The sequence below is a fragment of the Megalops cyprinoides genome, chromosome 20, assembly GCF_013368585.1.
Source record: "Megalops cyprinoides isolate fMegCyp1 chromosome 20, fMegCyp1.pri, whole genome shotgun sequence".
Classification (NCBI taxonomy): domain Eukaryota; kingdom Metazoa; phylum Chordata; class Actinopteri; order Elopiformes; family Megalopidae; genus Megalops; species Megalops cyprinoides.
The window spans coordinates 17,587,501-17,604,520 of record NC_050602.1 but is presented as its reverse complement, the minus strand read 5'-3'; the positions used below and the strand labels follow the sequence as shown (position 1 = coordinate 17,604,520).

Genomic DNA, 17,020 nt, shown 5'->3' with positions numbered 1-17,020 from the left:
AGCACCACTCAGACGTGCCTCATAAAACCTAGATAGGTTTATCTGCTCGCTGCCTGGCGTAATAAGAAACAGAACGTGGTCAAATTTTAATGTGTGGAGTGGGGATATTCCTGACCGCTGGAGACTCCGGTTTTTTCGCCATATTATTGTAGGTGCACTGTACGATTGAAAAATAAAACACAAGTGCCCGAATTACTGTACAATGCACTCTACTATTAATGATTAAGTGGGGAACTACGTCAAGAGTTTGGACTTTGGAAAAATGTAACACGATAATTGCAAGTGCCTCCTACTCAATAATATCCAGACCAAGGCAATAAGAAAGCATATTAAAATATTGGCCTTTTAACGAGACAGTCGCTATGCTGTGACTTATGTATATTAATGTCAACAAAACTGTAGGCAGTCTACCTGAGCTATGAAGCCAGCAGAAAGTGATTACACTCATAAAATAAATGCAACTACTAATAACATTACAAGTTGCACTGATCATTGCATTGTTACAATCGCAGCTATGTTGATGGGTAACAAGTTATTATTCTATTCATTCATACTGAAAAACTACAAAGCATCTCTCTGTCGGCTGACAAAAACCAAGGGGGTGTTTTCCGTTTCGATTTTCCGCATAGCAGTTATTTTTCGATAAGAGCAAAGGATAATCAAAGTCCAGTCAGTCTATGGCTCGACCCCCGTCGCGCCCCCACAACACGGCGCTCGGTATGAGGAGGAACAGAGCGTTCACCTTCCTCCGGGGGCACGCTGAACAGCGACACTTCCGCAAACTGTAATTTTATACGTTTGACATCTAAAATGGGCCTTCAGTGCGCCACCTCAATCCCACATCACATGGGGCGCTCGTTCCTCGATGTCTCGTACATTTTGTAGATCAGCGGCAAGAAATGGTTGCTCAGTAAAAGCCTGTGTATGCAAACTACCTTAAGGGACTCGAAGCTGGGAGACAATTATCAAACCACGGATTTCATCCAAAAAGCATTCTCCGGAATCTTGACGGCCGTATTATCAGACGTTACCTAACGAGAAAGCTGACCAGAAAGCTAAATAAAAGTACGAAAGGACATCAAAATACGATCTAAAAAACCCAGCCGTGTTAGCTTGATGTAGCTAAGGAAGCTTTTTTGTTGTTTATTAGTTGCTAGCTAGCCGCGTGTATCATTAATATCTGAAGCTAGTCAGTTTAAGTTGCATTGTTTTGGCTTGATATTTTATCCAGCCAGTAAGTAATCACGGGCAGTTGGGAGACTATTCCAACAACTACGTACAAACTGTCTAGTTAGTCTGTTATATTAGCTGGTCAACATCAGCTGCCATCCAGCAAGCGAGTTATAGCTACGTTAGTTTCAAGCTGGTGAAGTAACGAATGTATGGACAAAGCTAGCTTGCTAAGTAGCTAGCAACCTAGCTAGATCGATATCAGATCCGAGGAGAAATCAGGATTGCTAGCTAGCTGAATACCTTCTGGTGAAGAAAGGAATCAGTCTGGTCTTCGTTTACCGTGACAGATCGCAAAACCGAACAGAACAGCAAAGGGGACGAAATCTTGATTGCATTCCCAGATTCCTTCTCTTTTTGAGGAAACGAAACAAAGGAGAAATTCATTTTCAGAAGCGTACATGATCTTGGTCACAAAGGAATAGCTACACAATAAGAAACTGACATGATGTTTCCACAATCCAGACACTCGGTATGTGTTCATTTAAATATTATCGTATTGGTGTGGTCTGAAGATTCTGTGTTTTAATGTTTGGTTTGCTGTGTGCTTGTGTTAGTTAACGGGTTGAGACTGATCCGGGTACAGTGTTGAAGCAAGACCGCTAACGTTAGCTACATGTGCCTCGGGCATTTGTTTACATTCCTCAATCATTTCGTTTCCCTGTCTTAACAGCCCGTCTTCCCCTTTGTTTGTGGTTGATGCTAGCTTTAGATGACGAAGTCGAATCTATTTAAAATAGGTTGGCTAGGAATCATAGGCATCATAATCATAATCATAAGCTAACAAAACGTTTAGTCGAATCCAGACCAGGTAACCAGGTACCAGGCGTAGTCCAGTATTCCAAACTATCTGACGTAGGGCGCTACTAGGAGACAAGCATGACCAGTTATCTTGCTAGACTGTATGCACAAGAACTGCAATGAGTTGGACTGAATGCGCATTGATTGCTGGATTTGAGCTGGCCAGGACGGTATCGCCACATTAGCTAGCTACTACGGTGTGCATGGCTGGAATGCGTAACGTGAGCACGCCAGACAGTTTAGCAGATGAGTAACGTTACCTAACTTATCCAGCCGTTAGCTAATTGAATAGTTAGGTCAAGGAATAGCGACGTTGCTGAACAGCTGACTAGCTATAAGGTTGAAATTACAAAGTTAACGAGCTAGTATCAGAGAGAGTACTTGTTGGCTAACAAATCCAGAAACTACATACAACTACATACATGTTTGTTAGTCTAACTAGATTGATGGTTGGTACCTAGGTACCTACCTACCAATTTTAGCTTATTATTATTATTTCCATCACACAAGTGGATCAGTTAATATGTCAAATTTATGCAGGCAGTGCCATCTGAAATTCAGAGTAGCTTGAGTGCATGATCACTTGTATTCATTTACCTATACAATATATCCAGTCAGCTATGTGACTGAGATGGGGTGGAACAGAAACCAGAAACTCTCTGGCACTCCAGGACTAGGGCTTCCTGCCCCTGAAAACATTGTGACCGTTGTCCGCCACACAGTAATAGCTTTTGACGTACTTGCTGCCTGTGACATTGACAGATTGTGCTGTTTCTATGGGTTCAGCACGGAACACACGAAAGCAAGTAGGTACATATAATTACCCAAGTGAACGCACATTGTGCGTGTCAAAAACCTCTACGGAATCAGTTTCACCTTAACGTACACTTCAATAATACACTGTTATCTTTCAGAATTGTTAGCCTAAATATTATCTTATATTTCAATAATATAGTCATTTGAGATCCGCTAATAGTGTACATGAGGAGATATGTATTTCATTCTTTCCATGTCCCATTTTCCATTTCCCTGTGCACTCTCACAATTAATCCTTCTATGGACTGATTGGATGGCAACGTGTACGAACACAGAAAGAACCTTCCTGTGAGAACAACACAGGTTGTTAGTGTCTCACTCTACAGGCTAATACCTCTTCCTCTGTGAGCAAATTAGGTACTAAGGTTGCATTACGTTATTTTTGCCTAGCAGATGCGCTTATCAAGATTGACTTACACGTCTTATATGTTATCTGTTTGTACACCTGGATATTTATGTATTAAGGGGTTAAGCAACTTGCCTAAGGGCAGTAGCCTTTTGTTGAAGCAGACTCACAAACTGTGGGTTACAAGCCCTCGCCTTTACCACTGTGATCTACTTCCTGACCCTACAATTGTTAACCTAGGTTGCACCCAGACCTTGGATACTAAACATATCAAACTCTGAATGTGTTTGGGTCTCCATTTGTAAAATGGACTTTACTGGCAAATGTTGGTCCGGCAAATGAACGTGCATCTGGCCCTTGCATCAAGCCCTGCTACTATACCATGTGATTCTGTCTGAGACAGTGTGTGTGTGTGTGTGTGTGTGTGTGTGTGTGTGTATGCGTATTGTCTGACAAGCCACCACACCATGCCGGAGGGACACGCTGCCTGTGCCTGTGTATTCCGTCTGAGACTGTGTTCTTCACTTGTCTAACTGGTCATTAGGTCAAACAGAAATGATGTCACTTTTGACACCGCAATGTAATTTTTATGTTGGAGCGTGTGGGCATGAAGGGACAGTTAATACTGGCGGGGAGGGCTGTGCCAGGGGCCAGTGCTGTAATTGGCATTGTGGGAGTTGATTGGCAGGCAGTGTGTGGGCTGAGAACAGGTGTGGAGATGTGGGGAGGGGGGGAGCGTGTGTTAATGATGCCACTGCTGAGTGGAGGTGCTTTCCACAAGAGCGCTGATGCCCTTAGCAAACTATCTGGCAGCACAGACAGCTCAGACTCTTTCTGCCAAATGCGCCCTGTTTTATGTGGGGAGATTATGGTCCTCATTAGAACATAAATGTGAAGAGCCTTCTGTACTGCTTCCCCAAACTGAGGTTCATTCTCTTTTTTTTCTTTGCATAGAGGAGAGAAACAATAAGGGAGAAAGCTCTGGGTTGAAAATAAAGCTCTCAACCTTCCCCACTATGTGTGGACTGGGGAGGGTTATCAGAGTCACCCTGCGATCAGATCTGTAATGGGAGAGTGAGGTGTGCTGAACCCTAATGTGCCATATGCTGTTGATGACTCAAAGAGTTAAACCAATGTACCATTTTGCTGTGGAGACCAGTTGTGTGGTTGTTTCTTAGGAGTCATTGATCAGAGACATGTGTGGACTCTGTTGAACCTGACTCTCCCATTACTAGTATATAGAGACTATTATGGGGTGGCAGTATAGCACAGTGGTAAGGAGCAGGACTTGTAATTGAAAGGTTGCTGGTTCAATTCCCCACTGGGGCACTGCTTTTGTACCCTTGGGCAAGGTACTAAACCCACAACTGCCTCAGTAAACATGCAACTGTATAGATGGACAACATGTAAAAACTGTAACCCATGTAAGTCACTCTGGATAAGAGCGACATCTGAATGCCAATAATGTAATGTAATGACTATTAAATTGCTGCCCTGTGCCTCCCTCCTGGAGCTGCTCAGCTCGGAGAGTCTCCTGCTTGTTATAGACATGAAGCCACCAGACCAGAGGATTTGCCTGGAGGCTTTACAGACCTTGGCTGCTGGGAGCAGTCTGTGGGGGGGGGGGTTGTGTTGCCTGCACCTTGACTCCCAGCCATGTCTCCTCCTTCTCCTGTTGCGCAGGGACAGAGGAAGCGTGATAATGAGTTTCTCAGGTTTTGCTTTGTCGAGCCTCTCGGTGTGTGTGGAAGAGTCCTGACCTTTCGCTCGCTGCATGCAGCGGGCCAGCCAGAGAAGGGACGTGCACCTCCGACAATCTGATGTTAGATTATTCTGGGGCTCACGAGATCAGATGATCAAATGCTCACTTTTTTTCCCTAAATCCCTGCATGGGAAAAAAAAAATCAGTGCCAATAACTGTTCAGAGTTTGCATTCGCTCTGTGCAGGGTTCTTAGGCACTCCTTCACAAATATTAATGAAAATAACTGTGAAAACCCTTTTAGAAGTATTAGTCCCCAGGTTTTGCGGGGCGATGGATTACCTCCAGTGTAAATCAGACTAGCTGAATTGGGATGTGTATTCTGTCCCGTGCGTGCATTTTGGCAGCCTGCCACAGCGCTGTGGTGCGGTACGTTTGCGCCCCCGATGTTGCAGGTTTAAGAACTGAGTGGGGTGCTGCTTTTGAGTGCCTTTACACCTGCATACTCTCCCAGCGCTTTTCTGTGGCCGTGCAGAACCCTCCGGCTGTGCGTTCTAATCCAATTGAGTGCCCTTATGCTTCTTGTTTGGAGTAATAAGACCCAGCGCACAGGATTAAAAGCGCGGATTACTGATTTAGCACAGTGATTTTCAGAGTCTCAGTAATTGTACGATCCTATAAGCAGCTGTCACTCAAACCCTCCCCCCACCTCCCCCAGTGCCTCTGCATTCCACCCTCCAGTGGACAGATATGTCTGAGGAAATGTTTTAATGGTTCGTAGAGTTATAAAGATAATGAGAATTATTAGTCATTATGAAGATGTGGCAGAGGGAGGTGAATGTGAGGCCTGAACGCTTGGGCTCTCTTAATTGCCGAAGCATATTTTTACCCAGGATGCACTTTTGTTATTTCTACATGTGTTGTTTTTCTTCTACTGTTTGGGATAAAAATGTCAAAATGGAGGCAGTCAGAGTATTTTTTTTGTCTTCATCAGTCTGTATTTTATCATTTCTGTTCAGCCAGACTGGGTTTTCCTCCCGCAAGGCTACTGTGTGGAAGGGAACTCACATTTTTGTTAAAAAAAAAAAAAAAAAACCTACAATGGATGGGCATCACTCCCCGTTACCCAGCAACCCCCACCCCCTGTTATCGAAGCACAGCTTGTCCTGATAGCAGTGTGTATTTGCACACCGTTGCTTCGGTGGGTGATAGAGATAAGGTGTCAGCAGTATATAGCCTTTGGTAGGAGGCATTTCGTGTTCTGATTTTTTTATTTATTTATTTTTTTTTTTGCATCAGGTGTGGTCAGTGGTGTAAATCCTTATTACATTACATTACATTATTGTCATTTAGCAGATGTCATTATCCAGAACGACTTACATAGGTTACAATTTTATCCTTTTATACAGCTGGATATTTACTGAGGCAGTTGTGGGTTAAGTACCTTGCCCAAGGGTAGAGCAGCAGCGCCCCAGCAGGGAATCGATCCAGCAACCTTTCGATCACAAGCCCTGCTCCTTACCACAGTGCCACGATGCCATATGTCATATGGGACCAGAAACTATCAGTCAGAGCCCAACTGCTTTCAGAATACTCTGAAACCCCGGAGGGGGTTTAAACAAACTCTCATTTCTGTCATGGGGTGTGCCCGCCCCCGCAAACCAGCAGTTTGTGTTTGCAAACCCCAGTGACCCCCTTAACTCGCTGTGCCACTGAACTGAAGAGGCGGCTCTGTAGTGCTAAAGCATAAGGGCTTTGTGAGGAAAGTGCCAGTCATGTGACAGTCACTGCCGTGTCCGTTTGGCTACGCTGCGCTGCTTTGATACCGCACAGCCCTCCGGTGTGTGAATGCTGTGTCTGAAGATTAAAGCCTGTGTGTGTGCTTTGGTTTCCTCCACGCTGCATTCAGAAAGATGCAGAGGAAGTGGGGGTGGAGGCCATACAAATCCCTTTATGAATCTGATCTTTACTCTGGTACACAGCAACACAAACACTGTACACACACACACACACACACACACACACACACACTTTTATGTACACTCATAGACACACACACATTTGCACACACACACACAGACACAAATCTCTTGTGCACACTCATACAGACACACACATGCTCTGTGCTTGTCTTTCTGTATTATGTTCTTCCTCTCAGATGTAATGGGGGGGTGGGGCATTTGAGGCATTATTAAGCCCTCTTGAATTAACCAGACAGCCCCCTGCTTTTTCTACAAAAGCACCCAGCTGAGCGAGGGTTAATCCTCCTTGGCCCCTGCTCTGGCAGACAACAAGAGCCCCACCCCACCACACGCACATACACACTCTCATACCAATACACACACACACACACACACACACACACACACACACATTTATTTCCATTGAGCAACAGTCACATACCTGCTCTTTGCCATTCTTTTTCCCTCCGTTTCCTATTAGATGTACTGTCACACTGCTTTTTTAATAACAGTGATATTGTGTGAACACACACACACACACACACACACACACACACACACACACACACACACACATACACACATACAGCTTCAGTAATGATTGTTCACAGACATGCTTTCTGCCTCTGCATGAATGCACGCACACACACACACACACATACACACACACACACACACACACACACACACACACACACATATATCCCTGGCCCCTCGGGTCTCGTCTGCGTTTAGTTTCTGGGGAACAAATTGAATCAGGTCTTTCCACACAGTGCAGCAGATGTCTGGGTCGTTAAGGACAGAGCTGCTCATTAGCATCACAATCATTCCGCTCTGAACTCGTCTCTCTGTGGGAGGCGCGGCGGGGGGGTTTGAGGTCACAGGTGATATTGATTTTCGTAGCGGGTGTGCTAATTGATTTTTAGCAGTGCAAGGTGGAGGATTATGGGACCCTCCCCCAATTCCCAATGGACTCACACAAACCCTGCCTCAGAAGCGCGCAGTCAGCTCAGCAAAACACTCACACTCACACACACACACACACACACACATACACATACACCGCCATCCTCCCCACCCCCCCTCCTCGCTGTGGAAACCATGAAGATGGCGCTGATGGCAGTGAAAGTGGAGGAAGAAAGGAGTTGTATTGATAACAATAAAGAAAACAAAGCGGCAAGATTGAGTTCTGTTTTACCCGTGCTGCCAGGCCTCTTCATATCCTGGGCAGCTGTGAAAACACTGAAGCTGGGCTTTGGTGCAGTGAGCAGAGCACTGGAAAAAAAGTACTTTACCTTTTCACTGTAAGCTAAGAGCAACACATACCATGTGGAAATTTGGCTCTGATTCTGGCCAGTTACAGGCCTGTTTGTGAGCAAGAGGTTTTATTCAGTTTAGACATTACATTATTGTTATTTAACAGATAGTCTTATCCAGAGAAACTTACATAGGTTTCAGTTTTATCCATTGATGCAGCTGGATATTTACTGAGGAAATTCTGGGCTAAGTACCTTGCCTAGGGGTACAGCAGCAGTGACTCAGTGGGGAATTGAACCAGCAACCTTTCTGTTACGTCCCCTGCTCCTTAACACAATACTACACTGAAACTGAATGTAATTCAGTTTAGAATTCCAGTCATTTCGGCCATAAATGCAATCTGCCAGCAACCTGCAATCATCCCAGTGCTGGACGTGGGCTCAACTGTCCAGTGGCACACAAGGGCCAACACTAAGGTAAGGTCACATATCTAGAGGTGACGGTCACGATTCAGATTACAGCCTTGGACAGGATTGGCGTCCCCCGTTTGCATTATAATACCCAGGTCAGTGCTGAGGCCGCCGCCTTGTTCGGGCCTCAAACACACTGTGCCCTGTCATTCTGAGGAAAGCACGCTTGCCTGGCAGAGGTACAGGGGAGCTCTTTGTGGATGTCGCTGATGGGTCGTTACGGTCGTGCTGCGGTTAGATGTATTGTAGGGAGATTAGTGATGCTCTACAGGCAGAGTGCTTACCGTCCTCCTCACCGCCTCTGTCACCGTCACGGGCGAAGGCACCACCAGCATTTATTTCACAGATTTGTATTTCCCGGTTTCTAAAATTTTAACGATGAGCTGGAAGCTTGATTTTCTTGACCAGTTAATGTGCCTTGGTAGAGATGTTAGAAATGTTAAAAAAGGGGAGTGGTGAAGGTCAAGATTTATTCACTGAACATACTCTCAAGTGAAAAATGCAAGTAATTTCTCAGTAGCCTGTCTCTTTGTACAAATAAGATGTTGAAAATGGGGGGGAGCTAGACCGCATAAAATGGCAGCACTGTGTTCAGCTCTGGCTTGTGTTAAGGGTTAACAGAAGGGATTACCTGCGGACTCCCCTTGAAGCTGCAGTTTTGTACAAAAGGCTCTACTCTTTTAGCCTGAATATCAGATGAATGCCCACCTCTTCTTGTGTTGTGGAAGTGCCATGCTGTGATGAAGGGAAAAAAAGCTTTTTTTTTTTTGCTATTGACTTCCTCTACTCCGTTTCTTAGGTATGCTCTGATTTAAGTAGGATGGACTCAGATGGTAATTTAGAGTTTTTTGCAAGAAGAGAAAGGGTGGAATTTACTGAGATTAGAAATCTCATTTAGTCACTTGAGACACTTAATTGGCTGACCAGTTCACCAGGCTTTTTGATATTTTAATTTAATCTTCCAGGCACATAGCAGAATCAGAGCTCTGCATTTTAGAAGGGGGTTTGTGTTGCATAGGTAAGATCTGGAGGTGTAGTAGTGAATAATTTTCATGCCAGCAAGGTAGTTCTACAGTGACTGAAAGGATATGAGCATGATAGCACAAAAGGTGCCACTCAGACCTATTTTCCAAAATTGCTGTTAAGGACATGTGCTTGTTCCAAAGTTTAAAGAATGAATATGTATTAAAAGTTCACAGTGATTATTAAACCCTTTTCATTTACTGACTTATCTCAGTTCTACCTTATTTTGTTTTAGCAAGAACAATAATGCTAACGCACATTCCAAGAGTATATTCAGTAGGTGTAGTTATTATACAGAATTTGGACTGTTCTCCTCTTGGGTGGGCTGTTCATTGGCTGCAGGTCATTGTGCAGGCTGTTCATTGGCTGCAGGGTCATGTGGCGGGCTGTTCACTGGCTTCAGGACGTTGGGTAGGCTGTTCATTAGCTACAAGTCATTAAACTGGCTCTTTATTGCCTGCAGGAGGTTGGGCAGGCTGGTAATTGCCCGTAGGTCATTGGGAGAGCTGTTCATTGGCGGCAGGTTGTTTGGTCAGTCAAAAAGAGCCTTCCTGCTGGTGGCATATATTGTGAACACCTGTGTTAGAGTTTATGGAACTTGTATACATGATTCAGTCCACTTTTCAGTGTTATGTCCTATGTTAATTTAGCAATACTGGTCCTGTACTTCATGGGAAGCAATTGATGGATATCTAAATCCATCCCATATTAACTTCTTGGAGACAAGACGGTGGTTGACACAATCCTTCAGTAAGTGTTAAAGGTTAGAATTAGATAGGCGGTATCTGTGTATATACGTCTGCCATAATGGAGCTAAACAGCACTCTCATACAGTAGAATAAGGCTGGGGAATCAACCCTCCTCATTAAACTTTTTCATTAAATTTACACAATGTCTGTGTAGGTATAACATTATTATGGCTAATAATAAGTACCCTTTTACATTACATAAGCACAGTTCATTGTGAGTTCAGTCCTCCTGACATACACATAGATCCCAGAATCACCTCCACTATTGTCAGGTAAAGCAGTTGAAAGTTAATTAGTTGATGTGTGGTGAAACCAATAGGAAGCCTGGTGCCTCATTAATAGGTTGTGTTTTTCCACCATCTTGCATTCAAATATTGGATGTAGCCATTTTAGGAAACTTCAGATATTGAGATGACACTCTCTAGTTATCCTTACTGTCAGTCTGATTATTGCGTAAGGACATGAGTGGCACTTCAGTTTTCACTTCAGAACCTTTACCATTATGCCTTGGCTTTAATATTACAAAGGAAGTTGTCAGATTTATTGCTTTGCAAGGCCAGTGCAGCAGACTTTTTTTTGCAGGTGATGTGCCAATCGTATGACTAAAAGCACTTTTAAAATCTTAAAATCGCTTGACTGTCTCTTCCAAATCTCATAAGTGCCACATAACTACTAGTCCCATGTTAGAGGCGTTGTAAAATGGCGTACTGTCTTATGAACCAGAGAAGTATTCTGAGATTCTGGACCCAGGGGATAGGTTGTCTCAGAAGTGAAAATATAATTACTTTATGTTCTGTATAAAATGTGTTTCATAAAAAATGTTTTGACAAAAAGGTTTTTGCAGTTTAGTTATATTCATTTTTCCCTTTAGTCAGTTTTGATTATGCCATTATTCTTTACCTGACAAAATCCTGTGCATTACTGTGTCATTTGAAAGCTTAAATATACTTTCAGATAAAAGTGTCCCATGACACATAAGTACTTAGGGAAGATTTTTGGATTTAAAAAGTAACTCTGTATTCTTCAGTCCAACAAAGTGATTTAAATGATAAATGAATATTTGGAGGAACAGAGTAGAATGTTCTCCAGTGAATAATTTCTGTCAGGAAGTTTAATTTTCTTATTCAAGGTGACAGCTTCCTCTTCCTTTGGGGGCTCCTCCATCCAGCTGGACTAGCTCAATCTTTCTCATATCCCACAAATAGTGGTATTGTTGTAACTGGGTTTTTAAAAATTCACTCCCTTTGCTATCAACAGAGCAGACTTGCCACACATCTGCACACAAGTAAAGCTGCACATGTGTTTTGCATTAGGTAACCCACTCCCCCCATTATAAATATATATTAACCATATTGCGGTGTTAATATATTGTACTCTTACCAAATAAGGTCTCTGTATTGCTATGCTTCTAATGGAAGTGATGTGTGTACAGGTAGCTGACAGGAACATAACAGAATGACAATGTGGCTAAATGTGTCTCAACCGAAGTGTAATATGAGCATTGTTGTTTACGCAGAGTGATGGAAAAATATGTGGTTCTTTGACAGTATTTTCATTTTATTTAACTGATTAATTTCCTTACAGGCTTCATCCCAGTCATCGCAACAGTTGAAGTTCACGACCTCCGACTCCTGCGATCGAATCAAAGATGAGTTCCAGTTTCTCCAAGCACAGTACCACAGGTGGGTCCTGGGGGTACAGGTAGCTTTCTAACCTCATAGTTTCACTGAAGTTGAGCCAAACACCTTTGGCTTTTATATCATGTGTTTGTTTTGGATATTTACCTGATACCTAGGCATCATGTCTTGCAAGGCCTCTGGAGGGAAATCTGAAAAATGAGCCTTTGCTTGCTTACTGGTGCTACCAGTGACACAGGTGACACCGACTACCAAAATGTATACTTCATGCTGATTATTTAACTCCAGAACAGGTCGAGTTAGGTTATGTGTGATAAGTCATTTAAACCATTTGTACTGTTTTATCGTGAAGAGCAATAAACCAGTCTTTTGACTGGTTTAGACAAGAGATTGTTTCGCAGCTCCACACGTTATGGGGATTATGAAGCACTCTCTCTCCCATCTGAAGTATTCAAACACAGTCCAGTCTTTGTGTGATTCACCCTGCACAGAGAATCTCATTTCGTAACCACACTGTAATAGACTTTAGTTGGAGAAACTAGAAAAAAATCACAGAATTGGACAGGTATGTTTCTAAAATATCATGGGAATTTAAATGAACCATTTTGATTCATTTATTGGAGATCCAATTTTTCTAGTTTCAAAGAAAATCTTTTTTGTTCAGTACTTTGTTAGTGATTTCTTTCTGTTACAGGCCACATTTTTTATGCTGTCTTGACTTTAAGGAATGTAGTTTACACTTCAACACACTGGAAGCATTAAAAGAATAATAGGTGTTTGTTGAGAAAAACACAGGCATTTGCCGGTGGTATTTCTGCAATCACTGTAAATGCTATGTTCTTACGACATGAGCTTATAACCTGTGAGATTTTCTGGACAGCAAAATCTGAACTTTTGGTGTGGTTACCATATTCATTAGAACAATGTAAGTTATTGTTCCAGTCAGCTGTTCAGTTCCAGCTGTGGCTTGACCCCCAGTAATTTGGTGTAGTGTTATTGGTGAAGGGGGACTATGATGTACTCAGCAGGAGATTGGTGAGGTGTGCTTTTTAAGGGGGTTGTGGGGAGTTACGATGACATGGGGTGCATCAGTGGGTACCTCTCCCTACTGCTCACCGTAACTCCAGGAGTCAGAGCTCCTGAAGTTGTCAGGATTGGCCAGTGCGATGAGCTATGATGGATGTGTTATAGGGCCTTATGTGTGTTTTAAGCATAAATTTGACACACACCTTTTATAAAGTTATTTTTTTCCAAAGTGCATTTAAAAGATTGATTGTCAGCAAATATCAGTCAGCTTTGTTCAAGAACTAATTTTTGATTTTCCTTAGAAATCTGATTCAGTAAGATTGCGTATGTGATTACATTGACATTGGGGTGCCTCCTTGATCAGAGGCACGTGTGAGGAAAGCTATGGTCATCGGAGAACTTTCAGATGTGTGTGGTAATGGCAGCATTGTGACGTTGCTGTAGATGTGTGCACCAACAAAGAGCCCCACCACACATCTTCCGCCAGTCATAGCACACAGCATGTCCCCTTGCAGTCACAGCCCCCCACGCCGCTGCACGGTCTCCACCAATCACAGGCCCCCACCTCCAGACTGCCTCCACCAATCACGGCCCTCAGCACCCCCTCCACCAATCACAGCCCAGTGAAGCTGAGCGCCGGTTAATTGAGGGTCGCTATCAGCTATTGCAGCAGTAGGGTGGTTGTCATGGCAACCCAAAGCCTGTTGCTGGAGTTCGAAGGCAAGAGAGGGATTAGGCAAAGTGGAAGTGGCAGACTGTAGGAGTGGCTGAAGACACGCACACACACACACACACACACACACACACACATACTCACACACAGGGATACACAGACACACAAACATGCAGGGACATACACATACACTCTTGCCCAAAAATACTCACAAACGGGGACACAAACACTCACTCACTGACTCACACAAACACGCACACTCTTTTATTTTTATTTTACTTATCAGGCATCCTTATGCAGGGCAGCTTTTGCAGTTCTGTAGCGTAGATGTCTTCGCTCGAAGGACGTACAGTGCCATCCTCAATTACATGCAATTGATGCCTTGGAAAGTGCAAACATTTGACTGGTGTATTAGCTGATATTCACTGCCTTTGCTCTCTCTCTTTCTGACATGCATGTGCACACTTTCAGACAACTGCAGGGAGCGGTAATTAAAATTGCTGTGGGCGCCATTGCTGCCAGTGCTTCGGTAGGATAGAATACTGTGAAAGCCATATTCAGTTGTGGCTCAAATGCTACAAGCAAAAGCAGGTTTAGTGCTGATCAGTTTAAATGTGAGATTGCTGCCTCATTTATTTCAAGGTCACAAGCCACTACAGATGAGTCTGTATAGTGAATACACACACACACACACACACGCACGTACGCAAATGCCAAATTAGTCATGTATACAACTCAGCTACTTATTAATCTTTTGATCTGTAGCTCAGTTAGCTAATTAGCTAATTAGCTTTCATGCACAACAGAGATGGCCATCATATCTTTTCTAGACAAAAAATGACTTGCAGTTGGCTACAGTGGACACAGGTGGCAACTGGCTGAATATGAGAGTGTACAATTTTAGATGATGGTACGATGTGATGTAAATGAAGAGAAAAAGAATACAAGGAAGAAAATGAAGTTTGGGTATTTATTATGTGGCCATATGAGGTTGTTGCCGTATATGTAGGGGCGATGCCCCACCAATCTATAAGATGTATATAATGTGTGTGTGTGTGTGTGTGTATATACACACACAAACATATGTATATGTAGAGCAGATGAGCAGAAGCAAGTAGTATTTAAGTATTTAAGCCGTGAATGTGAAACCATTCCTGTGATTGACTAACTGGCCTGTCCCTCTTCTCCCTGTCAGTCTGAAGCTGGAATGTGACAAGCTCGCTAGCGAGAAGTCCGAAATGCAGCGGCACTATATTATGGTAAGTGTGACATTCACAGGAATGGAAAGTCTGTTTTGGTTTGTGTTACACACACATTTTCATTTAAATAGCAGTTAGTAAAAAGTGTGTAGTGATTCCGATTTAAACTTAAATTGGTTTGCATGTTTCAGTAAATAACCATGTTGGTGCATAGAAAAAAAACAAACAAATTTAAATTATGTTACCAACACCTTACCTATTCAGCCCAAATGCAGAGTGCATGTGAAGTAGAATTGATTTTGATTGCGGTGAAATATTGGTAATTTCAAAGCAATCTCCTCAGCCGTCTTTGTTTGACTGGGTCTGTGATTCCCACAAAGCGCAGAGAATCACCCCCCCTTGCCTATTCTGTACCTTTATGTTCTCCTGTTATCTTTCTTTGTCCTTTTTTTCCTCCTTTGAGCTTTCCTTCCTTCCTCCTCAATTGACTGTTCCTCTCTCTCTCCTTCGGAAATCAGACTGATAATATTCTTTTTAGAATTTTTGTTTGGCTGTTATAGTCCGTAACTGTTTTCTAGATTCAAATATATGGTTCTCATTTTTGCTGCTGGGAGTATTTATTTGAGCTCTGAAGCTCAGGGGCGAGAGTTTGATTCACTTGGCTGAGGGGGTCTGTATGGTGTCAGCAGTGCAACACTTTGTATTAAGTGTTAATATTGCAGGTCATTCTGGTGTTGGTGCTGCTGATGCTTGATACTTGATACTGAGTCAAACATTGTAGGTGTGATTGGCAAAATTAAAGTTTTCAAGAGGTGTTGAACCAGAGTTTATGGAATGCCAGATGGAAATCTTCTGTGGATGTCATTTTAGTAATAAACAGACTCCATTGTACATACACTTACACATAATACAACTGTCAAACTTTTAGCCATCGTTTATGCCTGAATTGCTCAGAGGTCTCTTCACACTTTGACTTTTTATGTTTGAACTCTCTTTTTGAGATTGACCAGGTCCGTGTTGTTCTGAAGTGTGAATGCGATTCTCTGGGAGCTGGCTCTCTCTTTAAAAAGTCTAACACTGGTTTTATCCAGACTGAGCAAGGGTTCATTTCTGACAGTATTGTACCAAGAGTGACATGCTATAATATAAAACTGTGTTGTTTAAAGGAAAAATGAAACAGGCCATTTGCAGATGAACTGATATCAGATATCAGAGGCACCATTTCCTTTTGTCTTTCTTTCTGAAATTTCTCTTTTTCTTCCTTCTTTTCGACTCTTGCTCTGTCTGTCTTCGTATCATATTACTTGTGCTCTGAATCTCCCTTTTAATCTGATTTTTTCCTGCTTGGGGTCTGATATTCTTCCTCTGCCTGGTTGATTCCTTGGGTTTAATATAATCTGTACCACATCACGCTTACATCCTCCAATGTACCACTGTGCAGGCCAGAGCTCCCGACCCCTAATTGGGACGTGCGGCTTGGAGAGATCATTCTCTCCCTCTCAACCGGCTGTAATTGTTTATTGTGTTTATTTGCCCTTTGTTCTTTCCTGTCACTGTGAGAGGTGTCGATTAAAAAGGCTAATTCTGGCTAATGCCTGCTATTGGCCACATTTACACTAAACACAAGCAGCTGTAAATAGCCCTGCTTTCCGTTGGCAGTTTAAGCCATCTCAGACTAAACAGGCTGGATGTAACTGTTTAACAACCCCTTGGCTGGCGTCACTTCTGTTTCTCATTTAGAATCATTCCCTTTATAAGCTGTGTGAGGTACTGCATAAGTCTGTCATCAGTTAAACTAAAAAAAAAAAGAAAAAAAAACTAAATATGCATATATATTTGTCTTAACAGCATATTTTTTCTTGTTCACAGTACTATGAAATGTCATATGGGCTGAACATTGAAATGCACAAACAGGTAAGTTCTTTAGCATTCACTTGTGTGTCCTGTTTTTTCCCTCTAATGACCGTCAAGCTTCCATAAAAAGGCACCAAATCTTTATGAGGCTCACAAAGAGATCATGTGGGTTTTGGAAAATAAATTCTTTATGGGTCTCTGTGTTTGTTTCCTCAAAGTGTTGTGGTTTGAGTGCGTAGAGCAGGGCAACAGAACCATGCAATACTTCCACCAGATGA

The 17,020-nt window shown here is 42.8% G+C and overlaps 1 protein-coding gene across 1 annotated transcript in view; it reads left to right on the top strand.

Moving 5' to 3' along the window:
- The first annotated feature begins 750 nt into the window (after window positions 1-750).
- The window catches only part of LOC118795858 (TLE family member 5-like), a 21,526-nt gene continuing 5,256 nt past the window's right edge, over window positions 751-17,020 (top strand). Inside the window, exons 1-4 of the mRNA XM_036554611.1 lie at window positions 751-1,702; window positions 11,938-12,035; window positions 14,885-14,948; window positions 16,758-16,802. Coding sequence (XP_036410504.1) covers window positions 1,676-1,702; window positions 11,938-12,035; window positions 14,885-14,948; window positions 16,758-16,802 — 234 coding nt within the window. The 5' untranslated portion in view covers window positions 751-1,675. The remainder of the gene's footprint in view (window positions 1,703-11,937; window positions 12,036-14,884; window positions 14,949-16,757; window positions 16,803-17,020) is intronic.